Raw genomic sequence first — 26,947 nt, forward strand, 5'->3', positions numbered from 1 at the left:
CACAATGTGGCACTTCCATGGCAACATTCTCAGGGTGGTAAAGTTGTGAGAGTTGACTGTCTCTTTGTCATCATCGATTGTCACCTGGTATGTGCCAGGCCTGTGTGCACTCTGCAGGGGTGGGAGTTTAGGTGAAAAATGTGGCCACAAGCTGGGCCGGGGTTTCTCGCCACGTGCCCTGTCCCCTCCCATGGGCAGTGCCTGTGCCTGTGGTTGGGGATGTGGGGGCACCACCATGTCCACAGGTGCGCCCTGCCGTGTTGCAACATTGTGCAGAACACATGCTGCCACTATGATCCTGCACACTAATGTGGGTGCATAGAGTAGCTGCCGCCAGAGAGGTCAAGGGAGCGGAAGCGTGACTTGAGCACTCCGAATATGTGCTCCACTATGGCCCTGGTTGCAATATGGGCTACATTGTATCTTACCTGGGGTGGTGTGGTGGGGTTCCGGATTGGCGTCATCATGTGGTTGCTCAGAGGGTAGGCACTGTCCCCTGGAGAGGTGATGATGGTTGTGATTATTGGGGTTTGTGTATTTGTGTGTGTGTGTGACATGCATGCATGTGCACAGGCATTTGTACTCACCTAGGAGCCATGTGCCACCATGCTGCCCAGCTTCCAGGGCCCGGCTCAGGGTATACATTCTGTATATGAAACTGTCATGGGTGGAGCCATGGTAGTTTGCATAGACAGAGGTGATGATTCCATTTGCATCGCATACCACCTGCATGTTGATGGAATGCCAGTGCTTGCGGTTTCGGTAGATGTGCTCAGTGGCCGTAGGTGGACGTAGGGCCACATGGGTGCAATCTATGGCACCGAGCACTTTGGGGAAGTGTGCCACCCTGTAAAAGTCCTGGACAATGGCCTGCCTTTCTGCAGGTGTTCTGGGCATGTATATGTGCCTGCGGACTGAGGGGCGCGTTGTCATGATTGCCAAGACCTGGTGTAGGCAGCGTGACTGCGTGGCCTGTGAGACCCCCCCCACTATGGCAGTAGTCCACTGAAATGACCCAGTGGCCAAAAAATGCAGGACATTGAGAACCTTCTCCAAGGGGCTAAATACTTGGGAGCAGAGGGTGGGGTATATAAGGTCATCTTCCCACTCCCTGACCAGGTCTAGGATGATACGAGATGGAAACCTATACCTGCCATAGACCTAGTCATCAGGCATCCCAAAAAGGCTTGTCCGGGGTGAAAAAATGCGTGCCCTGGCTATTCTCCTCCTCCTCCTGTGGTGTCCCACGATCAGTGCTGCGACAAATGGGGCATTCATCGTAGCTGTATATATGTGTTTGTTGTTTGCGCGCACTTTTATACTGTGCGCAGGGACGCTTTCGCTTGCCTTCGTGTGGTGGACGCGTTGACGCCTATGCACGTCTTTTGCCATGCACGGGTTTCCCGTATTCAAATCCATGAATACGGGTTGTTCACGTGCATGTGGGCGTTCCATGTAGTTCCCTGCAGTATTTGGCCAGTTACGCCTTCTTTTTCACACGTTGTTCCCCATTCAGCGTGTTACGCCCACTGTTCCGCCCACTTTGGTTGTGTGCGCCGCACAATGTGGGCTTTTGCTGTGCGCGTAGCGCACGCCGTTTGATGACATGTGCGCCCGCGTGTACCACGCACGGATTTGGGGCCAACCAGTGGAAAACACTTGCTTTCTCACGCTTGTGCCACCTTGCGCCTGCTTGCGCTGGGATTTTTGGCGCATGTTTGTTCATTGAATCGGCCTGTAAATAGTTTAGAAAACTCAATCTCCAACACAGCTGGATTGGAAAAATATTAAAATTATCCTTAAATTGTAGCGTAATGCTTAAACATAACCTTGACTTAGATCAAGAACTAGTTAACGGAGCACTGGGTACAGTTGTTGGCTTTCAAACATACCCACGTGACAACAACATTCAGTTTGTCAATATTCTCTTTGACAAACTTTCAGAAGTGAAAAGGATAGGACACTCAACAGCTCGATTCCTTCTCTTCAAAGACATGTATGTACGAAGAGAACATATGCAGTCACCATTCATAAAACACAATGTCTTACCCTGGACAAAGCATTGATAGATATTGGTAACACAGTCTTTCAAGAAGGCATGAGCTATGTAGCACTATCACGCTTACGTACACTTGACAGTCTATTTCTAATCAACTTTGATGCAAGTAAAGTAAACGCTGATATTTCTTGCATTTTAGAATACACTAGACTTTGTTCACTATACACCCCCATCTAAAAACATATCCTGTTCCACAAAAAGTAAAACTTTGTAAAAGAAAACTAAATCAAACAGAAATGCAACAGCATGTCACTGCAAATCCTCCAAAGAGAGTAAAATAAACAATTACTTCATCAAGTACCACAAGCAAAAAAGAACCTATTAGGGAAAGTAAACCAGGTACTTCTTCAAAGAAGGAAGACAGACTCCAAAAAAAGCACTCAGATACAGAACTACCTGGTCCTTTTAAACTTTCAAATATAACTGATGTAAGTTGCTATGCAAAAGTAGCAATGAATATTCTATTTCAATTACCACCAATTGTTGACAACATTTACTTATACAGTACAGACCAATTGTGTTTGCAAATGTTAGTACTTCATAGAAACGCAACAAACAATCCTGACAACACGTATAGTGTTCAATGAATAAGACAAGAATTGGACTACTGTTCTGGAATGGTGAAATTCACTATAAACTCACAGGAAGATCCATAAGAATGTTTAATTTGCCTACTACAAGTACTGGAAAACAAAAACATACCTATAAATGAAATCTTCCAGATTTCATAAATGTGGAAACATACATGCACTCTCTGCAACAATGTGACACAAGAACAAATCCCTAATGAGCGCTTTGTGTATGTATCCCTTACCCAATTGTGAATCTGTTCCATTTCATCAACTTGTACTAAATGCAAACCATGGTAGATTATGTACTACCTGCAATTCGGATAATCGCTCCACCTTACTAATACAAACACATAGTAAATATGTAATACTAATGCTTCTATGCTACAATGCAGATGGTACCAAAAACAACTCCAAGCTGACTGGATTCACACATGGTCAAGTATCACTTGGTAAGAAAACCTTCACAACAATAGGTATAATCTACCACACAGGAGCCACAACCAATGCAGGTCACTATACTGCATATATAAAAAAAAAATGTGGATGGTTCGAATGTAATGATAGTACCATTACTCTAAAGCAGAGATTACCAGGACATCTTACAAACACTTATTTAATCTTCTTAAAACCAAAATGTACTACCTAATCTGCACTTAAACATTAACAAAACTTCAATTAAAAAACTATAAACAGTTAGAATATGCCAACAGCTATCTAACTGCCCCAAGATTCTACAACAACTAAACAGATACATGAATACCACTAAATTATATCAAACAATAAACAGTTGGAATACACCTACTGGTATCTAACTGCCTCAAGAAGATTTTCAATAACCAAACAGATAAATCAATACCACTACTTTATAACAAAAAATAGACAGTTAGAATACGCCAACTGGTATCTAACTGCCCCAAGATTTTACAATATCCAAACAGATAAATCAATATCACTTCATTATAACAAAAAATAGACCGTTAGAATATGCCAACAGGTATCTAACTGCTCCAAAAATCTGCAACAAGCCAACATATAGAACATTAGCCAGAAACAACAAGTGAACATTGAAAACAAACAAACAGACTGTAGCATAACAAAAAAAGGTTTTTTTAAATCCAACATGGATTCTTTTTCCCACAGACCCAATGATTTTAGCAACAAACACAGAAACTGAGCAAATTGCACAGTACACTGGTTTGTAATCTACTAAATATGATGGTAAAAAAAAGTAAATGTTGATTATTCAATGTTATAAGTCGTTACAAAATAACAATACTAACATGATCTTTTCTTTTCTCACAGAAATTAACAAGGAATATATGTACTCCAGTTACTAAACCAAACAGTATGTATATTATAATAAGCACAACCATCACAGCAAATCACAACCATAGTGATTTAAAACTTCAGTGCTTATACATTGGGTCTTGGCCATGCACCCAAGACTCTAAGCCCTGGCCACAATCACTGTAGCATATCACACCCATAGTAGCTTATAACATTGGTGCTTATAAATTTGGTCTTGTCCTTGCACCCAAGACTCTAGGCCCTGCCCACAACCACCACAGCATATCACACTCATACTCGCTTATAACTTTGTTGCTTATAAATGTGTTCTTGGGTCCCAAAGGTATAAGCCACTATGGGTGTGATATGCTGCGGTGGTTGTGGCCAGGGAATAGAGTCTTGGGTGCATAGACAAGAGAAAATTTCTAAGCACCAAAGTTATTAGTTGGCCATGCACCCAGGACTCTATGCCCTGGCCACAATCACTGCAGCATATCACACCTATAGAGTCAAACATTTTTACTATGCCATATGGGCACTTTTAATGTCTGTGAACATTATGAGTGTTCTTAGAACAGTTTCAACTTGCCTACGAACAGTACGGACAGGCATACCATCCTTAGGACACACCCATGTTGTTTATTTATGAACATTTCAGGACACTGCATGTATTCTAAGAACAGTTTCAACTTGCCTGCAAACAATACGGACAGGCATACTGTCCTCAGGACACAGCAATTTCATTTATTTACGAACATTTCAGGACACCGCGTGTGTTCTTAGGACAGTTTCAGCTTACTTGCGAACAATACGGACAGGTCTAGCATCCTCGGAACACCCCCTTTTTGTTTATTTATGAACATCCCAGGACACTTGATGTGTTCTTAGAATAATTTCAACTTGCCTACGAACAGTACGGACAGGATTAGCGTCCTCAGGACACCCCCATTTTGTTTATTTACGAACATCCCAGGACACATGTTCTTAGAACAATTTCAACTTGCCTAGAAACAATACGGACAGCGTCCTCAGGACACCCCCATTTTGTTTATTTACGAACATTTCAGGACACCGCCTGTATTCTTAGAACAGTTTGAACTTGCCTGCGAACAATACGGACAGTCATAGCGTCCTAAGGACACACCCATTTCATTTAGTTACGAACATTTCAGGACACCACTTGAGATAGTAGGACAGTTTCAGCTTGCTTGCGATCAATACAGACAGGTTTACCGTCCTCAGAACACCCCCATTTCATTTATTTACGAACATCCTAGGACACATGATGTGTTCTTAGAACAATTTCAACTTGCCTACAAACAATATACACAGGCATAGCGTCCTCAGGACACCCCCATTTTGTTTAGTGACAAACATTCCAGGACACTTGATGTGTTCTTAGAACAGTTTCAACTTGCCTACGAACAGTACGAACAGGTATAGCATCCTCAGGACACCCCTATTTTGTTTATTGACGAACATCCCAGGACACTTGATGTGTTCTTAGAACAGTTTCAACTTGCCTACGAACAGTACAAACAGGTATAGTGTCCTCAGGACACTCCCATTTTGTTTATTTACGAACATCCCAGGACACTTGATGTGTTCTTAGAACAGTTTCAACTTGCCTACGAACAGTACGAACAGCTATAGCTTCCTCAGGACACCCCCTATTTTGTTTATTTATGAACATCACAGGACACTTGATGTGTTCTTACAACAGTTTCAACTTGCCTACGAACCATACATACAGGCGTAGTGTCCTCAGGACACCCCATTTTGTTTATTTATGAACATTTCAGGACACCTGTGTTGTCCGCAGTCTGAACAAACACAACAGGGGTGCCTGCCACCTAAATAAATACAACATTTAATCCATCACTTACTCCCCCACCCTCCCCAAAGAGTCTTACATGCCAACACACTTTACTAAATAGTATTTTTCCATCAAGTTTCACTGCGCTTTCCGTGGCTGTCCGCGAATCCAAGATGGCGGGTGTTTCCAAAAATCTGACGCACTTCACGCTCACCATCCAATCACCGAACACGTTGCATGTCTGCGACATGACGCAAGCCAATTAGCCAATCAGGACACTGTCCGCGGAGCGAGCAGGGAAGTGTGTCCACGGACTGAACATAGATATCACTAATTTTTTGTGACCTACTTTTTGGTCATTTAAAAAAAAAAACTTCTGGATGGATTTTCACCATCCGTGCAGCGGTTTGGGCTGTAGGCATGAGCAAAGTTTTTTCCCCAGTCAGTCTATGGGAAAAAAGAAGTTTTTGCAAAAATATTGAGAGTGACCCATGTACATTTTTTGCAAAGTTTGGTGAGGATTCATCCAGGGAGAGCAAAGTTATAAGCCTCCCAAAAAGGGCTCTCCCTATGGAAACTACAACTTAACCGTAACTACACAGCCACTACCGTGTCTGTGTAATGAGGAAAAACATTATTTGTAGATCTACCCCTTTAAATGGAATACAAAGGGCATTCGTTTATTTCCCTAATTCATTAGAAAATAACATCAATTTAAATAACACGTCATTTTTCCAAATAACACTGTGCTGAAAAGAAAGGACTCTACCTTAAGAGTTACTCCAAATGGCAAGTAAAAAAGAAGGGCTAATTCCTTTGCTGATGCAAATGTCCACTCTCATGTTTGTATGACTCTTTCAATGAGTCAATATTTTGTGCTCTCCAAAATAAAAGTTTCATCCTAAACACACCCCTGTAGACAAAGTTGCAAAACATACCATACCCTATATTTTATATACATGCCCAAACTAGAAACAAACAATGCCTCATATCTAGAGTGTAATCACCCCTAGAATAAGAAAGCAATACATAAATCTAATGTTTTTGTTTGATGCCAACACTTGTTATGTTATTTGATATTTGTATAGCGCCTACTGCCTTTGGTGTGGCCACGAAGTGCTGCAGTGGATAAACGCCTGTCGGAAGAACGTAATCTGAGCAGACATGTAAATGAAGGGAGCAATACAATGCATGTGATCATTATTTGCTAAATAGGTGATAAGCAGAGATTTATAGGCTACAGCAAATGATTTTAGTTATGAAGAGAATATTGCAAAGGCATTAGGAAGAATGATGTGTCAGTGTCTATGTGAAAGCTGGTCCAAATTATTCATGGGGCTCAGCTGTATTCTATGGGGTGCAGGACAAAAGTGGGTGAAGTTGATGAAAGTAGCCTGTCAATCCCTAGAGCAACTGTGTACAGTTGAGAGCTCTGCTGATCATTATAAGCAGGACACATGCATCAACAGCTAAAATGCTGTTGACATGCAAAATTGCATACACAATTGTAAGATAAGAAACAGATAACACAAGCATAAGTCCTTTTGTTCGTAAAATGTCTTTTTGTTGAGTAAAAATACTATGTTGGATTCAAGCGTGGTGGTTACAAGGCAACAATTCGGGGGCAGCAGATCCCAATATGGTACATAGCTCACAGAGTCTGGTTCCAAAGTGACAACACATAGCAGCAATAGAGCTCAAAAAGAAGGCGGCATCATGGTAGCAACATTCAGAGGAAGCACAGATTAAAGTGGTTTCAGATTTCAAAGTATAGAATCTCAAAGTTGTAAAATCAAACAGTAGCAAAGATCAAATGAGATGAGCATCATGGAAGTTAAATTCAGAGCCAACATCGTTTAAGGTCTCACAGTGTCAAAACTCAAGGTGGCAACACTCAATATTAGCAGAGTTCACATGAAACAAGCATCATGGTGGCAATACTCAGGAAGCACAGTCTGAAATGGATTCAAATGACACAGTAGCAAAACCCACAGTGGCAACAATAAACAGCAGCAAAGATCAAACGAGACAAGCATCATGGTAGCACGATTCAGAGGAAGCAGAGCCTCAAAACGTTTGGGATCTCACAGGAATAAAACTCAAAGAGGTGATAGTCAACAGCGGAAGAGTTCAATGAGACAGGCATCATGGTGGCAAATTCAAGTGTCCATAATTCTAGCTACATAATTCTAACTCAAATGTGGAGAAACACCACAGCATCAAGAATCATCAAAATTTAAATGTGGCGAAATCCTGAACTATGAAAATTCAAAAGGTGGTGAATCCCCACAGCAGCAGAATGAAAATGTGGAGAGATCTCACATTGGCAAAACTTAAAAGCAGAGAATCCCCACAGCATCAAGAGTCATCAAAATTCAAATGTGGTGAAACCCTGCAGTACACAACTTCAAAAGGTGGTGAATCCCTGCAGCAGCAGAATTAAAATGTGGAGAGACCGCACCTTATCAGAACTCAAATATGTAGAAACCCTGCAGTACACAGAGTCAAATTCCATGGTCAAGGGTGTTGCTGGAAATCAAACAAAATGTGTACTATTTAATTTGTATCTGATGTCAACACGTGTGAATATTGTTACAGAAAATTAAGTGAAATGCATACTGTGAATTTCTGATGAGTCTATTTGATGTTCTTAACAAAATTTAATGGGATAAGTTATGAAAATAATTACAATGCACAAATTGGAGAAGGTTGTATAGTTTCTCTAAAATAGTTATTGTGACATGCTTTGTCCGAATTAATGTTTATATGTATTGACAATATCATTATTAGTGAGACAATAGCAGGTTTATTTTCTTCTGTAGACAATCAGCCTGTATTTGAATGCAATATTTTACGTGGCAACTCCAGAATGTATGTAATTGTAATGGGTTATTTATAACAAGCTTATTAACCAGAGGTTTCTAAGAGTGGACCCCGGGATCAAACCTGTGTTGCTCCACGTCGTCCGTCGTCTTGCTTCCAGGACAAGCAAGTTGCCCTTGAGCTATCCTCCCGAGATTTATGTAAAGTAAACTCACTTACAGTTTGAATCTTCAAACATTTAAAAATGTTGTTATGTCATTTTCCTTAAGTGTGTTCATCAATGTATATGATTGCATGTACTTTTATTTCAGCAGGCTGTCATGCAAAAATTCTCCCATACCTTTACATGAATTCTTCAGTTATCCTTCAACCCCTATTTTAAACATATGAACGTGGGCTGGGCTCTATTTAAAGTGCTTACAAGTCCATGTAACAATCTCTATTTAGAACACTTACAAGTCCATGTCGAGCTCTATCAAAGTGAAAGACATGAGTGAATTTGTTGAACATTATTACTTAACGTAATCACTTTTAATTCAGAGAAAACTTTCTGAAGGTATGCGCTTTTGATCTCTAGTTAGGGCAAAATAATATACCCATATATTTACAGGCAGATGTTGTAATGGAAATTCATCAATATTTTATTATCACAATCATTCAAAAATCAATTTTAGAATACAGTTTTATTTAAACAGAAAAATGCTGATGTGCAAGAAAAAATGTATAATTTATTGACAATATTCAATCGGGGTCAAAATCAAACAAATACTTAAACTGTTAAACTGAGAATATATGTTCAGTGGTCTATCAAAAATGCATGCAAATCTATGGCAAGCCCTCTTTTGAACATGTGCATGTGTCCCTACTTGTCATTCCAATGGGTGTGTCTGATTATAATCACTCTAGGTCCTCTGATTCTCACTCTGCATATGCTTCCAGAAGCTCATTGTTCTACTTGGAGCATTATCTCCCTCTCAGTGTTGTCCTGGGCAATGCATGGCATGTCCCATACATATAGTTGAAGAGAGGACCACTGTTGTTTACAGTTTTGCCCCATCCACTATGTCTCCATGTACAACTCCCGACCCACATGTCACTACACAGTGTACCTAGGCTACCACTATACAATTCAATGTACAAGTTAAACATTATTGAATGTATATTGAATACATCGCAAATGTTTAACACAATTTTATAATAAGAAACTAAATATAAATGTTTGTCTGATGTATCTGTCTATACATCCTCCGTTGATGTCACTTACTGTTAACTTAGTTCAGCACCTCATGATCACTTCCATCACTCCAGCCACCTATATTGTTGCATCGTGCAGGCCGGTGATATTAGCGTTTCTGATGCACACTTTGAGGTACCTCTGCTCACCTTTTGATAAGTGCCAGGAATGCACTCCTTTTGCTTTTAAGGTTACATTTTACAGAGGAGAATTTTGGTATATAAACATCATGCCGATCTCGTTTGAAATAGTTCCCAACCATCCCGAATACCAAAACCCTTTACTACGTTCTCCTTCCAGAATATTTTGAGGCAGTCCAGAATATAGTGTTCGGACCGATCTCATGGGCCAGAATGGGTGTTAACAAGGGTGCCTGGACCAATAAGACCCGATACAGCACACTGGAGAGGGCCTTAAGGCTATTAGCATCCCAGGTTTCCAATCCAGAAATCTGGGGTGTTAAAAAAAAAAGAAAAGTATTTTCATTCTTTGAACGGGATGCGCGTGGCCTCCACTTCAATGAATGAAAAAACTATCTGAAGATGGCCACCATGGATATGGAAGGTGGTGCTCTATATGGAGCCACTCTTCCATTTCCATGGTAGCCGTGGAATGGCAGCAAAAGCATGGTGGTGGCACAGGGGCTGCCACCGCCAATGAAAAGAGGTAAGTGGGGATGTGGGGTGGATGGAGCATTAAAAAAAAAGAAAAGCGAGGGTGGGTGGGAAGACAAGGCAAAGGCGGAGGAAGCTGCCTTCAGGTTCCATAGAATGCAGGCTGAGATTGGCAATTTCAGTCCACGATTTAAGGAACCTGATTAGCTGCTCCCCCACACCTTGGGTGCTAATATATAAACAGTGTGCACAGCAAAGCCATATTTCTCTTGCAATGGTCATGAAGCAGCACATTATCTTGAATTTCCTCCACATCTCCGGGTCATAATTCTCAACTTCTGATAATAGATCCTGTGTGTGCTATGAGAAACCACCACTCAGAAGAAGGCAAGGGAACCCGAGGTCTCGAAAGTGTAGTTTGAAAGGTCGTACTCGATTGTGTTAAATTCACGTGAACACATCTTCTACAGAAGCACATCTATATATACACCACCAAATTAATCAAGACTGTCTCTGACATTCCCTTACTAACCTATATCCCCTCTGTGTAACCCTCTTATTATCCGATCTCTACATCCTTACAAATGTACCTTTTATAGGATATCTTTCTAATTGCATTCATATAATTGTACCTTATGATTTCAATCGCTTGTGATACATAGCTCGGGTACTCTACAGCTAGGTTTGAACTACATAACACCCCAAAACATGCATACACATTTACAGAGGAGGCATTCAAGGGATCCACCCCCACTGTTTGCAAGAGGGGCTACACAACCAAAGGATCATTAGACTTTATTGCAAATTTCGTCCCAATACATGCTCTAGCAATCTTTCCAACCCCAGTCCAATCAAGGGTCAATCTCAAAGAAATGTGTAACACAGTACGTTCCAAAGACAGGACATTTCACATAGATTGCATGACCTCTCTATGACTGTGCACATTACACTATACATAACGATGGCAACATATTGCTGCGTATTGTTTAACCTGCTGTCTTAATGGAAACCATAATCATGCTGCAAGCTGTGGGTATGTGGGGGTTTCTTGGCTGCACTGAAGATTCTTGGAAACTGAATATCTGCACGGAGAAGGTATTAGTAATGCCATAATTGCGGGGAAGACATCACATAAAAACACATGTAGGTGGCACTTTGTTAAGCAGAATGAAAACTGTTTTCAGATGAAAAAATGCTATATAAAATAGGCATACACATAGAAAATCTGAGACCTTTTATTATCAGGTTTTTACTCGAGGCCCCTTTATCCAAAGGTTCCATTAGGCAATGTAAATTCAAGGTTAAGCTTGTTCGTGCCGTCCCTTGCAGAGTAACAAGGAATACAATACAGACATACAAAATACATTGATCACCGAAATCTAAGTCCCTCTTTCAAAAAGTTTTCTTTGGTTCGTCTCACTTTCTAAAACAAGTCACTTAGCTGGGATTCCTCTGCACCAAACTGTAGTAGGTTACAGGGCAGTTGTTCTTGAAAAGGTGTTCTGCTACAGTGTTGCTTCCTGCCGTCACCTCTTTGTGTTCCCTGTTCATATAGTTCCAGAAGTGGAGGCCATATGACAAATTAAATACACTCTCGGTATTGTCCCATTTCTCATAGTATCTTTTCCAGGAAGGATACAAAATGGGGTAGAACCGCTTTGGCTGCAAATAGGAAAAGTTCTGGCACATAGCATCTCCCACGTTGGCAAAGTCTGGCATCTTGCATAGTTTTGCAGCCATGCGAGTGTAGAGCATCGGCCCTTGCTGCCCCCATATGTCCCCATTATAATTGGTTACATAATCTACCATGCAGTCCCAGAGGAAGGGGTGATGTCTGCGAAAGCCAAGCACAGCACTGCTGCAGGATTGAGGATGTTCTGCCACCAGGAAGTCTTCAACTGGGACTGGCCTCAAGGAGAGCACATCTGTGTCCATGTAGATACCCCCATACTTCCAGACAAGTGCCGCCCTGCAGGCATCAGACACATGATGAGTCCAGTAGATCTGCTTGCTTGGGTCAATCTGCAAGGAAAATAAATACATAAATGCATTCATAAATACAGCAATAACAATCATCATGAGCGGGTGTTTCCATTTCTGTACCAAGTCAGTAGAATTTTAATGGCAGCAAAGTGAAAGACTGGAAACGGTGGTTTTCCTCCTCCTAATCGTGAGGATCATGTTGGTGCCAATTTGCAACACTCACTCGTGAAAAGGCAACTCCCTATAGACTGTGACTGAATACTGGACTAATGAGATCGAAAAGTGCAAGGAGGAGTGGTGGATTTGGCCAGCGTGATGGAAGTGAAGGAAGCAGTGAATTCGATTGTACTCTACGTAAGGTGAACATGGTTATTGGGGACAGTAGGATTTTAGTGGGGGTTGGGGGGCCAATGACCTCTAAGTGGATGCCAGCAAATTGAGCAATTTATCAAGGAATCTTTCTTCATGGAGCGAAAATGTGGTGTCTGTCCAACCCTTACTTTTCATGTTAATGGTTTTTCAGTGACCGAAAGCAGGACTTCTGAATATTACACCAGTAAGTACACATAATTGAGCTTGCTCAATACTTTCAATGCCTATATCAGTCATTGGAATGCGCCAGAAGAGGACATCAAAAAACATCAAATATTATGTGAAATTTGGTGGTTTAAGGAAGACCAAACTGTGGCAGCACTAGAAGGGCACAGGGGCCGGGTGTGCTCTTGCAAATTAAGCAATTTTCCTTAATGATGTCATAAAATCTAGTGAGATCAACCTCCTTTCCAGCTGTCATTTGCAAACATTGTTTTTTATGAAAGAACGTCAAGCATTACAGCAGAAACAGCTGGGCAAGCGTTAGGCAGAATCACATGCAGTACCCATTGGGGAACACTAGATGCAATTAAAACTACAAGTGTCAGTACAATTTCACCTTTGGTACAAGCCTGTACTACACAGTTATGTGGTAGCAGTGGCTGAGCAGCCAGACTTATCTCAAGAGTTGAGTGAGCAGTAGAACAAGTTACACATAGGACCAACAAATACAGTGATTCAAACAAACCCTTTACTCAAGGTTTCTTGGTAAAAGAATATACATTTATTTACACAGTCAGTTTGAAAACATTAAACTAGCAAGAGCAGCTCAGAATCATATACTACTATACTACAATTACTCAACCAATAAGTATTGAACAAGTTCAGCTCCCCTAAAGTGGGAGCAAAATGACACTTCAGATACTTAATAAAGGGGTAAAAAGACAAGGTTATCAGAATCAACACCACAACTACTTGCATACTCAGGGCAAAAGGGTTTCAGTAAACTACAACCAGGAATTCAGTTCATACGCCTGGGCCAAAGTCAATGGTTCAGAGACTTTGTATAGGATAGCACAGTTCTGGTAGTAAACGGTTAAGTCTTTGCCACAGAGTTAAGAAGAATTTGGCTAGGCGAAAAGTTTGACGAATATTTAGGGAAGGATAAGCCTTTGAAGTCTTGAAAGTTTCACAAACTTTCACAGTGGCCGAAAAAATTTCCGGACTGCTTTTGCACAGTACCTTTAAAGTGAAGAAGAGCTAGCTGAGACAGTTGTTCCTGGCAGTTCGAGCAGATCTCGCTATTCCTGAGCTTCAGTCATGGGGACAAGAAGGAGGATGTCGGGAGGTCTCTGCACTGCCCAGGGATGAGGCCACAGTTTTGGCAAAACGTTGGTTTAAGGTGTGAGTGCCTTAAAGACCACAAACTGGTATCCTTCCCGCGGGCTATCCGGTTTTGCACAGCACTCTGTAGAAAATTCGACCAGGAGGGGACAGTTTCCAGGCGGCTTGCAAGTTGGTTGTTCCCACCAAACTCAAGGGAAGAAGTTAACCTTGAAGGGCTTCTCTGTTGATGGAGTTTCAGGCAATTCGGACCTGCAGCAGGGTTTCACCGGTCGTCCAGGAGTTGCAGCAGTCTTCTTCCTTCAACTCGTCTTCAGTTCTTTCGTTCCAGTGGTCGAATCTGCTTTCCAAGTCCCAGAGACCTGTTTTTAAACAGTTTGCCCCCATTCATTCCAGCCTGGTTGTCACTCAAACAGCAGGGTGACTGCCCTTGCCGGACAGCCAGCTGGGCAATTATGCCAGAGTGCTTTCAGGTCTCCCAGGAGACTAAGCAGAGGGAGTTTTGGGCACCTACCTCACATCCTGTCCACCCCAGACACTCAGGCGCCAGAGGAGGGCTTCAGCACTGAAGCCTGCTAAAGGCCAACGAACAAAGGGACCAAACCTGGTTTGGCATGTAGAGACAAACACAAGAAGGTCCTTCCCTAAAAGAAATGGCGAAAAATGTCGACCAGGGTCTGTTTTTACAGATAGGTCTTGGGCGCCATATTGAAAAACATGCTGATCCGACTTTTAGCTACCATTGTTCGTGTTCAGGAAAAATCATGGTAGTTTGATCTAAACCACTGCCACTAGCCGTTTAAAGTAGGAAAAGGGGTAACATTTGATTGTTACATGAATGTTTTGACTCAGGGGATGCGAGACAACCCCTCAAACACTCTATAGGAAGATAGTGTGTGCTCGGTCTGTAATTTTAAAGAGCCTAGTGAAGTAAATTTACCTCTACATGCTCTGGGAGACAGTAATCAGTCCCAGAAAAGTCATTTAAACCTTGGGAAGTCTGAAAGACATCCCTGTGTCACTGTACTGAAGGTGCTGTGTGACACACAGAAACATGTGATGGCTATGGAGTTGTTTTAAAACTCCATAACCAAAGAACACAAAAGTAAAACCCATTGAAAATGAAAAGTTCAAAGTCCCAAAATATAGCAAATGAGCTGCAGGGATCTAAGGTAGAGGGAATTTAGCACTTGTGTGAGAAATCTCTCTAACAGCAAGACAAACATATGCCAGGAACTGCCCAGCCCATGATTAAATTAGGAAGCATTCTGCATTTGGCCCTGAAATGATTGTGACATATGAATATGTAGCTGTTGACTCCACAATACACTTCTCTTCATAGCTAGTGATAAACTAATTATCTGAATATGTGTCAATATATACATCTAATGCCATATTCATATATGCCTGCTTACACAGACTTTCATTAAATGCACATTTATGCCAGAAGAAGTTAACACACATATTTAAATCATTTATAAAATTATGCAGCCCAGTGGACTTTAAATGCAAAAGCACATAAGTCAGTTCAGCACCACTAATGTACGGAAAAGATAATGATAAAAATGTCAATACTAGTTACCAAGGCGCTATATTTAAAGTAGGAGTTCGGGCTTCCATGCAAGAATGGCTCATTACCCATGAACAAGGCCCTATTGCTGCTGGGGAGACTGGAGCAGGCTGTTCTCAATATTACCAAGCAGAGTTTAAATGAATAAGTAAAGGTAACATATACGTGGTTGTCACAATGTAACTAGCAGTTTTAAGGATAGAAACTTAGAGAGAATGTACATACCAACTTATTTTTATCATAATTTGCAATATAAAACTCAACCACGGGCAAGTTAAAATCTGAACTGCTTGGACTCCATTTTGCACTTAATGAATGATAAAGCTCTGTGTTAAGGTCTGTGCAAAATTACAGATAACCAGCATCTTAATCTTATATGTTTCCTTTGATACCTTTGGTGGGGGATCATATACGTTGACATTATTTAGGTTGCAGAAAATCATGTATTGTGTTTAAAAAGATACTGCTGCAGAGATGTAAATGAAAGTCACAGTGCACATGGATTCTCTAACAAAAGGGCCCGTGGAAAATGATGTCCAGACCCAATGATTTGTGCCCAGCAATTCTAAGGAAAATTATTTTTGACAATTCAATTATGGCTTTGGAAATAAGACCTGGGTTGCAAAGAGATGTGTGGGATTGCAAATCAGTTTGCATCACATATGTTTAAAATATGTACACCTTAGTGTTAAGGGACATTTGAAAACAAGTGTTTATTGATTAGGCTGCCACAATGAATGGTCAAGTCATGTGGAAAAAATTCAAAATGTTTAGTGAATTCAACCGTAGGAAATTCATCCTACAAGCTCTCATAGACACTGTAATCCTTCTCAAAAGAAACTATTTATTTTAGTTTTACACAGAATGAAACCACTAACAAAACTAAGTACTAAACTACAAAAAAGACTTCTCCATAAATGGAATATCAGCAAAGATAGCTTTACAAACATCTGTGGAGGTGAATGGAGTCACACCACGAGCACATAACCATATTTCAATGAAGAAGCATACAAACAAAAGCAAATAAACCCAATTGCCATACATAGCCATAGACGAGGGTATGAAAAAAGTAATAATTATGGAACAAGAACCGCTGCTCACAAAAATATCCCCAGAAAACTCAGTATCAACTGGCCATATACGTCAGGTCTACAAATGCCTGTGCACATCAAATTGTAACATTGCCAAAAAATCTTTCAAATCTTTATGCCAGTTCCTCAATCAGTATGTGAAAGGCAAAGACAAATTCAAAATGAAACTACTACAAAATATGGACTCCTGTCGAGTGCGCAAATACACAGGACTACAAGGGCATTCTTTAGCCTGCATTTCTGGACCAATTTGCAAAAGCACATTCCATCATATCAAAATGATATCAGCACATCATCCAACTATAAGAAATCTGGTCCATAAACTGTACCATGCCAAAAGTCCTGCTTTAGCACTAGCCAATTTAAATTACAATCTTCTACATGGTACAAACAACTAATCGAAGACATAGAGCATATCCAGAAACAATATTTTGGAGGTGAAAGCCACTTACAAAATGCAATAGCTTTACAACATACTAGTAACAACTATACAGATGGCAACCTTCTACTATACACAAACAAAGCTTAATTAATTATATCTAATTGTCATTAAAAACTCCTCAACATAAAGAACTGTATTACATGTCCCTGCTACAACTTTTTAAACAATGGAGAAAAGAAGAAGAGTTACTAGATACCTATGACTCCTATGAAGACGCTTTCAAAGCAAATGAAAGCACTATAAAAGATGTAAACTTCACACAGTACCAAACAATGTTACACAATGAACAGCAACATGAAGAAGAACTCCAGACCCAACTGAATTTGGACACTCCTGACAGTAGTCAACCTCCTGTAACAGGAAGCCAAGAACCACTTGGACAGCCACTAATAGCAAATGAGGCAGAATTAGCCATTACAGAAGTAGAAAACACCATGTGTAAGTATGAGCAATCTACAGAATACTTTGCTGTACTGAATTCACAACTAAACAAGGAGCAGCGTAGCATTTTTCAAGAAGTAACAAAACAAATTGAACATGGTGTGCAATATGAAAATAAAAATTGTACCTGCCAAGACTACAAACCTATACTGCTATACGTGAGTGGTCAAGCTGGTTCAGGCAAAACATTCTTAATCAAAATCATCAGCCAGTTCATCCAGCAATTGACAAACAACAAACTGTCAGCTGTTGTAACTGCACCAACAGGTTTAGCTGCCTACAACATGGGTGGTGTCACTTTACACTGATTACTACTCCTTCCAGTAGAACACCAAAACTAATTAGACTTTTACAGAATTTCTACAAAAGCTGCAATGGAACTACGCAGAGTTTTCAACCAAATGAAAATGCTGCTAATAGATGAGGTGAGCATGGTCTCCAACATAATGTTGGCTTTGATTCACCTCAGATTACAAGAAGTCCTCAAAACAGACCACGAACAGCTCTTTAGAGGAAAAGACATTATTGTTTTCGGAGATCTTCTTCAATTAACACCAGTGAAAGGTCAACCTATTTTTAAAACCTTAGGGCACAAACCGTGCCGTAAAACTCTTGGCAGCATAGGAAATGTCAAACTTTGGCAACATTTCCAATACAGAGAATTAACTGAAAATATGCGTCAGTCTGCAGACCTTACATACGCCAACATTTTAAAAAGTATTAGAGTTGGTGTACTATCTCAAGAAGCACAAAACCAGGCACATCCATGCACTCTATGGCCATAACTCATGTGCTACTGATGTCATGGAACACTTAGCACACAAAAATGTCAATTGTATGTCCTTGATGCCAACTCTTGCAAGCTGTTTAATATTTAATGAAACAATGTTAAAAAAAAGAAATGCAACCAATAGTTCAAATTAGCTCCACAGACAAACTAGACGTACATGGTATAACACTACCCATGTGTCAACAAGCTACAACAAGGCTAAACAACTTGGAAAGCTATATCTCTAACACAACTGCTTTGGAGAAAATATTACAATTATCTTTAAACTGTAGATTAATGCTTAAACGTAACCTTGACGTGGGGCAAGGACTAGTTAATGGAATTCTTGGTACAGTTGTTGGCTTTAAAACATACTCAAGTGACAACAACATTCAATTTGTCAATATTCTCTTTGACAAACTATCCGAATTTAAAAGGATAGGACGCTCAACAGCTCGATTCCTTCTCTTCAAAGACATATATGTACGCAGAGAACAATTTTCTCTAACTCTGGCATACACAATCACTATTCACAAATCACAAGGTCTTACCCTAGATAAAGCATAGATAGATATTGGTAGCACAGTCTTTAAAGAAGGCATGAGCTATGTAGCACTATCATGCTTACGTACACTTGACAGGCTATTTCTAATCAACTTTGATGCAAGTAAAGTAAATGCTGATATTTATTGCATTCTAGAATACAATAGACTGCGTTCACTCTCCCCCATCTAAAGACCTATCCTGTTCTGCAAAAAGCAAAACGTTGTAATAGAAAACTACTTCAGACTCAAACTATGCAAGATCTCACAGCAATTCCTCCAAAGAAAGTAAAAGAAGCTAATACTTCATCAAGGACCACAACCAAAGAAGAATCTACTGCTCAAAGTAACTCAACTACCAATTCAAAGAAGCAACACACACTCTGAACAAATGACTTGGACACAGAACTGTCAGGTCCATTCAAATTATCAAATACAACTGGTGTAAATTGCTATGCAAATGTAGCAATCAATATTCTATTCCAATTGACACCAAATATTGACAACAATTGTGTTTGCAAATGTTAGTGCTTCATAGAAATGCAACCAAAAATCCTGACAAAACTTAAAGTGTTTCTGGAATAAGGCAGGGATTGGACTACTGTCCTGGAATGGTCAAATTCACTATAAACTCACAAGAAGATCCACAAGAATGTCTGATGTACTTACTACAAGTAGTAGAAAACAAAAACATACCTATAAATGAAATCTTCCAGATTTCATACATGTGGAAACATACATGCACTCTTTGCAGGCATATAGTACAAGAAGAAGTTCCTAATCAATGCTTCCTGTATGTATCCATAACTAACTGTGAATCCATTCCATTTCTTGCAACTTGTACAAAATGCAAACCATGGCAGATTATGTATTACCTGCAATTCTGATAATAGTTCAACCTTACAAATACAGACTCATAGTAAATACGTAATAGAAATGATTTTACATTATAATGCAGATGGTACCAAAAACAACTGCAAGCTAACTGGATTCACACATGGTCAAGTATCACTTGGTAAGAAAACCTTCACAACAATAGGTATAATCTACCACGCAGGACCCAAAACCAATGCAGGTCACTACACTGCATATATAAAGAAGAATTGGGGATGGTTTGAATGTAATGATACTAACATTACTCTAAAGCAGAGATTACCAGCAAATCTTGTAAACGCTTACTTAATATTCTGAAAACAAAAATTGTATAACTAATCTGTGTATGAACATTAAAAAAACTTGAACTTCAAAACTATGACCAGTTAGAATACACCAACAGGTATCTAACTGCCTCAAGATTCTGCAAAAAATAAACAGATAAATGTATACCACTAAAATGGAAAAAGAAATAGACAAATAGAATAGATCAACTGCTATCTAATTGCAACAATACTACCACCACTTCCAAATCAAAAACCGTACACATATTCAATTCCTCCTACTGAACTCAATGAAAGAAATATATTGTACCACAACATTGAATGTTTTTTTTTAATCCAGCATGGATTTTTTTCCCACAGACCCAATGATTTAATCAACAAACACAGGAACTGAACAAATTGCACAGTACACTGGTTTGAACTGTAGTACTCCCAAAGTACTAACTATGAGGGTCGACAAAATACCTAAATGACTACAATGCAATGCAATACTCATTATAAACTACCTACACTAGCATGTGATTTTTTCTTTTATCACAGTGATTGAAAAAAATGTCTACTCCAACTACCCATGTCATGAAAAAACTGCATACAACCACAAAAAGTCAAACAGTAAGTATATCATGATTGGACTCACAAACACCACAGCATAACACACCCATTCAAGCAAACACCTGATCATAAACCACAATCCAAAATGTTTGCTTCCATGGGTTTCTTATGCTGCAGCGCTTGTTTCCAAACAGTACAATCTTGACTGCATGGCCTGGCCAAAACTCTTCATACAGCCTCAACAAACGAAACAGTAAGTATATAATAATTCAACTCACAAACACTGCAACATAACGCAGCCATGCAAACGAACACATCACCAATATATTCAACCCAAAATGCCTAGAGTCTTCAATACCAACATTCTGAACACAATCCAACAAACAAACTAACACACATCATCTAACTATCCTATAAACACTACTACACTACCAATAAGTACACACATTTTTGAAAACATATCCCCCAAGCAGCCCACATACCAGAGTAAAAATTTTGGGTAGCATGGGTGTGTCATGCTGCGGTGGTTGTGGCCAGGACCTATGGCCCTTCGGCCATGCACCCAAGACTCTAGGCCCTGGCCAAAACCACCCCAGCATAACACACCCATAGAAGCAAACACCTACCAAATGACCACAACCCAAAAACATAATTACAACCAACGCACAAACACTTCAATACATACCCTCTTGACCCAATGCTCTTCTAACGACCTAAAACCGAAATCATACTAAGATAAAATAGCTAGTAGTGCGCTCAGTGTTTAGTATGTCCGCGGACAACCACGGTGATAGTGGACACCGCAAACACATCACAGTCTTTTTCCCACCTAAACAAATACAGCATTTGACCCATCTCTTTCTCCCCCACCCTCTCCAAGCACTCATACACACCAACACACTCCCCAAAATTGGATTTATGCTCACTTCCACGCCCAGCTGTCCGTGGAAACAATATGGCGGGTGCATTGAAAAAATGTGACGCACCTCACGCCTCATACCAGCCAATCAGAGAACATGTCGCAAGTCCATGGACATGATGTAAGCCGATCATCCAATCGGTGTCCTGTCCGTGGAGCAAACAGGGAAGCGTGTCCGTGAAACAGACATAGATGTCACCAAATTTTTTTGTGACCTACTTTTTGGTCATTTAAAAAACAAATACTGGATGTATTTTCACCAAATTTACAAAAGCACGCTTCCGGGATCAAGCTGCCACTCCTGCTGCAAATTTGGTGAAAATCCATCCAGCAGTTTGGGCTGTAGGCACGACCGAATTTTTTTCTCCATTCAGTCTATGGGAAAAAAAAATGTGGGACCCCCCCGTATAACTTCCCCCCCCCCCCGGACCAAATCTCGCTGAACTTTGCAGAAAAAATCAGAGTGGGACATATACTTTGTTTGCAAAGTTTGGTGAGGATTGATTCGTCCACAGGGAGCAAAATTATAAGCCGCCCAAAAAGTGCTCTTCCTATGGGTATAGCAATTTAACCATAACTTCATGGCCGCTACCGCAGAGCATGTAATGCATTGTGGTGTCCTTATGTTTTCTGTGCAGTCGTGCAATTATGTACTTATTAAGGCAATGGTAGCTACCTCTTACATGTTTCACAGTACCCAAAACTCTAAAACGAAAGCATTCATGATTTCACTATGTAACAAGGGAACATTTTTAAGATTACACTTCTATGGGGCATGGTGCTGACAATGGCTATGTGTCCACATGAGTTGGTTCATGTACTGCAAGGAAGTCTAATACAATGGTGAGTGTAGCAATGAATTGTGCAATGAACTACTTATCTCATGATAGTTCTTCCACTGATCTTTGATATTTTTCTGCCACCATTACATTGACAATCCCTTGTGGATGCTTTCCATGAAAACTAAATCCACATGTGATGTCATCAGTGATGCCAATGACATCTGTGATGGCAAATTTGATGTCATGGGTGTTAGTCCTTGTAGTGCACACTGGTGGCACGAGATATGGTTGCTTAGCTTAACATAACTGGCGAATGTCAGGGTTTTTTCGGTTTTACCTGTAACCATAATGTCCATGTAACAACATTTGTCAATTGAATTGCATAGGTTTTTACTAGTACAACTTAAGCATAATGTTCCTTTAACAATGCTTTTGTTAGTGAATATATACATATATTATTTTTTTTAAGTTAGTAACAGTGTTATTTTGTATTTTAGACATAGCCCTGAGGATGGACTGCTCCTGTCTGAAATGCATTGGTTGTTGGGTTTTGCACCTGCAAAGAAGGCAGATGGAATTCCAATAAAAGACTATTAACAAAGCAATTACATATTAAAATATGTCCTATGTACTTAAGGAGATATATTCTATTAACAAGCACATGTTTTAATTGAAACCCAATGCAGTAGTGATTGCTACAAAGAGAGTCACCAATTCTGATGAATTAGATTCACCAGTCTTCTTGGATAGTAAAGTCACTTTTTGAACAGCATTATGGTCACTTAAAAAAACAAGCAGTGGCAAAGCCCATAGTTTTGGCTTTAGTGCAGGCATGATATCTGCTTTTCTAGGAACTGTCATAATGGTCTTTCATGGCCATAAATGGCATCAACAGGCAAACAGTGCTTGTACCTGGACATATTATGACAGTGCATAGCAAATGAGTTAAAAGATCCAACACTTTTAGATTGTTTAATGATTATTCTGTACAGGAGCTCTGGGCAAGGAACAGATGCAAGACAAACTTACTGCTTGTATATCAAGTGGCTGAAGGCACATTTCTTTAATACAGCTTTAGTTCATCAGTAGCTGCTTTAGCCAGTTTATAGCTGCAAGAAAACCATTAACTTTCAAAATGCTTTCAGAAAGCACAGAGCTAGCTCAATGAGTTCCGAGGATGATATTTGTTGGTAGAGAAGGGTGAGAAGCTGGGTGGGAAAGGCCATAGAGCTTGCTTTGCCTTGAGTGGTCAAAGGGTGATGTGACGAACCAAAGGTATTCATCCCTTCTCCCCAAAGGGTAGACACCACCTTTGATGGTAGGGAGCTGAGCCTGCACAGCAACAAGGGGTCTGGGAAAGTGGGAACTCACTGGGAGTGACTCCCCTTTAAGGGAACAAGGACTCTCATTCCATCAAGGAAATCCCTAAACCAAATACCGTCTTGGCATGTATGGGATTGCCTGCAATGAGGAAATATATGTTCATTTTACACTTGGCTACAGGCAATGCTGGAGCAAACTTATCCTGCAAAGGAAAAGCATGTGTCTCTTTAAGGATAGACGTGTACTCAACAGTTCTATGTTCATGCATCCCCAGTTATTTCTTTGCTGCTTTTTTTGCCAAACATTCTTGGCCAAATCACATGTTTTATTTAGTTTTATTTGCACTAAAGCCCTAGCCCCCTTTATTTATTCCACTCTACCACTTATATGCCCTTACCACCTCCCACCCCATGTTTTTCAATGATTTATTTGGCAACTAATTGTCAGCAAAAAGTGCAGCGGAACGAAAATGGGCGATGGATGAACGTCATACCTAGTTAACTGGGACAAGTAGATTACAGAGGAGAGGGTATGGTACGCAGGGGAAGCCACCTGATGTGTTTGTGCCTTGGAGATGTGGAGCTAAGGCAAGCTGCGGAGCCCACGCATTTCAAAGATGCAGAGGAATCAGATTGGAGATGCCAGAAGGCCAGCAAGAGAAATAATGAAGAAACTGTTACCAGGGTGGGGACAGGAGTACCGTACCAGGTGGTGGCGTAACCACGAGCATCTCATGGTGGGTGAGCAGCCTGGCTAACGATGCCTAGACCATCACAACCAGGAGTGATATCTCCCTGCTGCCAGCGTCTGTAGACGCAAGCTAATAGCAGCGAAAATGAGAATGGAACGCTGGCGAACAAAACTACAGAGAAGCCAGACCACAGAGTTGGATACCTGAGTGAGTGCTGAGTCTTACAACGTTCCTCTGCATACAAGAAGGTACACAGGAGAATGGGAAAAGCCGGAAGGCACTGGGGAAACATTATATGAAGATAGAATTCTGTCCTAGTCATAAGGACAAAATACGAACAAAAGAACAGTTTGACTGGGCATACAAAAGACCCATTAAAAATGTAATGAATTACATTGGGTCGCAAAATAAAAGAGACTGGAAATGAATCCCCTGGGAAGAAGGGGAAAGACCTAACAAGCTCAGAGGTGGATAGTGGAGAGAACAAAGCATAGAGACAAGTAAAAAGTGTTGTTATACAAAAGTGTCAAGTGTACAAGATTAAATAAGATGCAATTCAATATCAAGAAGCCAGGAGAGGCGACGTCTTGAGTTGGATAAATTCACAATAAAGCTGGAGAAAGTTGAGTTTAAAGTCTGTGAGAGATATACGACCAAGGATAAAAAAGAGAGAGAATATTTAAAGGAAACTATCCTAAACAGGGCCCCAAAGAGGGGACAAGAGACAAGAGTATTTTTGAAGGAGCTCATGAAGGAAATAGCAAAAGATACCAAGAATGATTGTGTTAAGAAATGTACATTCTTTGACCTATGAAATGTTTATTACAAAGTTACCAGAAGACAAGGCAAGACCAGGAGAACAGATATTCTCTTCGCCCTCATTTGAGTTATTCATAGTAGTGGTAGTGTTTAGTAGAACTTAATCCCGACTGAGGACATGTATGTTTTGTTGACTTCCTGATGACAGACAAGCACCTTTAGTTTCTTCAGATAGGCAGGGTAATCCCTTTTGCAATAGGCAAAGATATGCCTTTTTCTTACAGTTTAAATAAAACTATTCTTGAAATGTCCACCAGGTGTTCAGCTTCTTATTCTGATCCACCACAGTCGGCAACAATTCAAACAACGCCAACATTGTGTGTGTTCCAACTCAAATAAATATCTCTACTTTCAGATTATAGCTAGCTCTTTCAGTGGCACCTACTAGCCAAAGCTTAAAATGTGCGTGTCTTATAAATTAAAGCCATTTTTGCATCCAGAGAATCAACTTTGTTTTATATGTAAAACCTTGACGGGAAACATTTTGAATATATAGAAACATGTTTTTGTTTTGAGTATGGCTCACATCTTTATTTACATCCTTGGACCTAATATAGTCAGTCACCTGTGTCACAGTTCATGTTACTAATGATGAGACACATTTCCCACATCATACACACTGCATCACTCAAAATGGCCTTACCTTCTGGTACCAAGAGGATAATGGGGTGTTTTTGAACAGCTCTTCAAAACTCAAAGGAAGAATTTTGACATTGTTCATGGAGGCCAGCACAAACAAGGCAGTGTAATTTGAGTTTAGATTTATGGATATTTCATTGGTGAGCCCTTTCATGAGGAAGTAGACAGTTTTGTTGGGGTATGTCCGAGCAGCTGACTCCACAGAACATGTCACAAGAGCTGGTGGAAACATTCTATCTGTCGTCTCAATGAAGAATATGCCAGATTCTTTGGGTGTCTCCAGCATGATTGGCTGAGAATCAGTAATGATCATGCTTGTTGCTTGTAGATAGTGTCGATTATGTATGCCGATTGTCCTCCAGTAAATAAATGAAGAACAGAGAAGCATCAGGATCAGAGCAAGAGATTTAAGCCACATGTTCATCCCCTGAACTGTTTTCTGGATGACCTACCGAGATAAAGATAAGATCAATTGAAAAACAAATCAACAGTTTCAACTACCAACTAAATATTTTTTTTCAAAGCAAAACATTGTACTCCTTGCACAAGTTCAAAACATATGAATAAAATAACAAACACACGACATTCATTCTGCTAAAAACTGGCGACAAAATGTTGAAATGTTCCCATTATCTCTTCATTGGTGAATATATTTTCTCTTTGTTTCAAGACCATTTGAAGTCCATTATTTAATGTTTGTGATCAATGATAACTCTGCATTTACTCCATGTTTTTTCAGAGATATATCTAACATTAACTATGTATGCAACCATAAATGTCTTTCTCCCTTTACCCCTAATCTGATATCTAGTGTTATTGGCTTTCAGTTCTCTTATCATCCCAAGGTTTAGGAGGAACACTACCCCAGCATAATTTATTTGAGTTTGAAAGCCATTCAGAATAGGATATTTTAGAAACTAACATAAGCCATGATGCACTGCCTTAGACCTCAGTCACATTTACTTGATAGTGCTATTCCAGAAGGGTACAAGGGTGCCAAACCGCATAGTGGGCTGTATAATGAATAGCCGTATAGTATGAAGACCGAATGAATCATTGTGTATTTAGCAACGAGAATAGTGACCAGTTATTGGGAGTGGGTACTGATGCCCACCTGACTTAAGTACCCAATCATAACCAGTGGCTATATAGAACATTTACTTAGA

The 26,947-nt window shown here is 40.1% G+C and overlaps 1 protein-coding gene across 5 annotated transcripts in view; it reads right to left on the reverse strand.

The window, feature by feature from the left end:
- Nucleotides 1-11,626: 11,626 nt before the first annotated feature.
- The window catches only part of LOC138491509 (alpha-1,4-N-acetylglucosaminyltransferase-like), a 674,441-nt gene continuing 659,120 nt past the window's right edge, over nt 11,627-26,947 (reverse strand). For all 5 annotated transcript variants that reach the window (XM_069618047.1, XM_069618045.1, XM_069618046.1 and 2 more), the window contains 2 exons: nt 25,786-26,229; nt 11,627-12,427 (listed from right to left, as the gene is read on the reverse strand). In XM_069618047.1, the coding sequence (XP_069474148.1) occupies nt 11,843-12,427; nt 25,786-26,205 (1,005 nt within the window). In that variant the 5' untranslated portion in view covers nt 26,206-26,229 and the 3' untranslated portion in view covers nt 11,627-11,842. The remainder of the gene's footprint in view (nt 12,428-25,785; nt 26,230-26,947) is intronic.

The sequence above is a fragment of the Ambystoma mexicanum genome, chromosome 10, assembly GCF_040938575.1.
Source record: "Ambystoma mexicanum isolate Mex_15411 chromosome 10, UKY_AmexF1_1, whole genome shotgun sequence".
Classification (NCBI taxonomy): Eukaryota; Metazoa; Chordata; class Amphibia; order Caudata; family Ambystomatidae; genus Ambystoma; species Ambystoma mexicanum.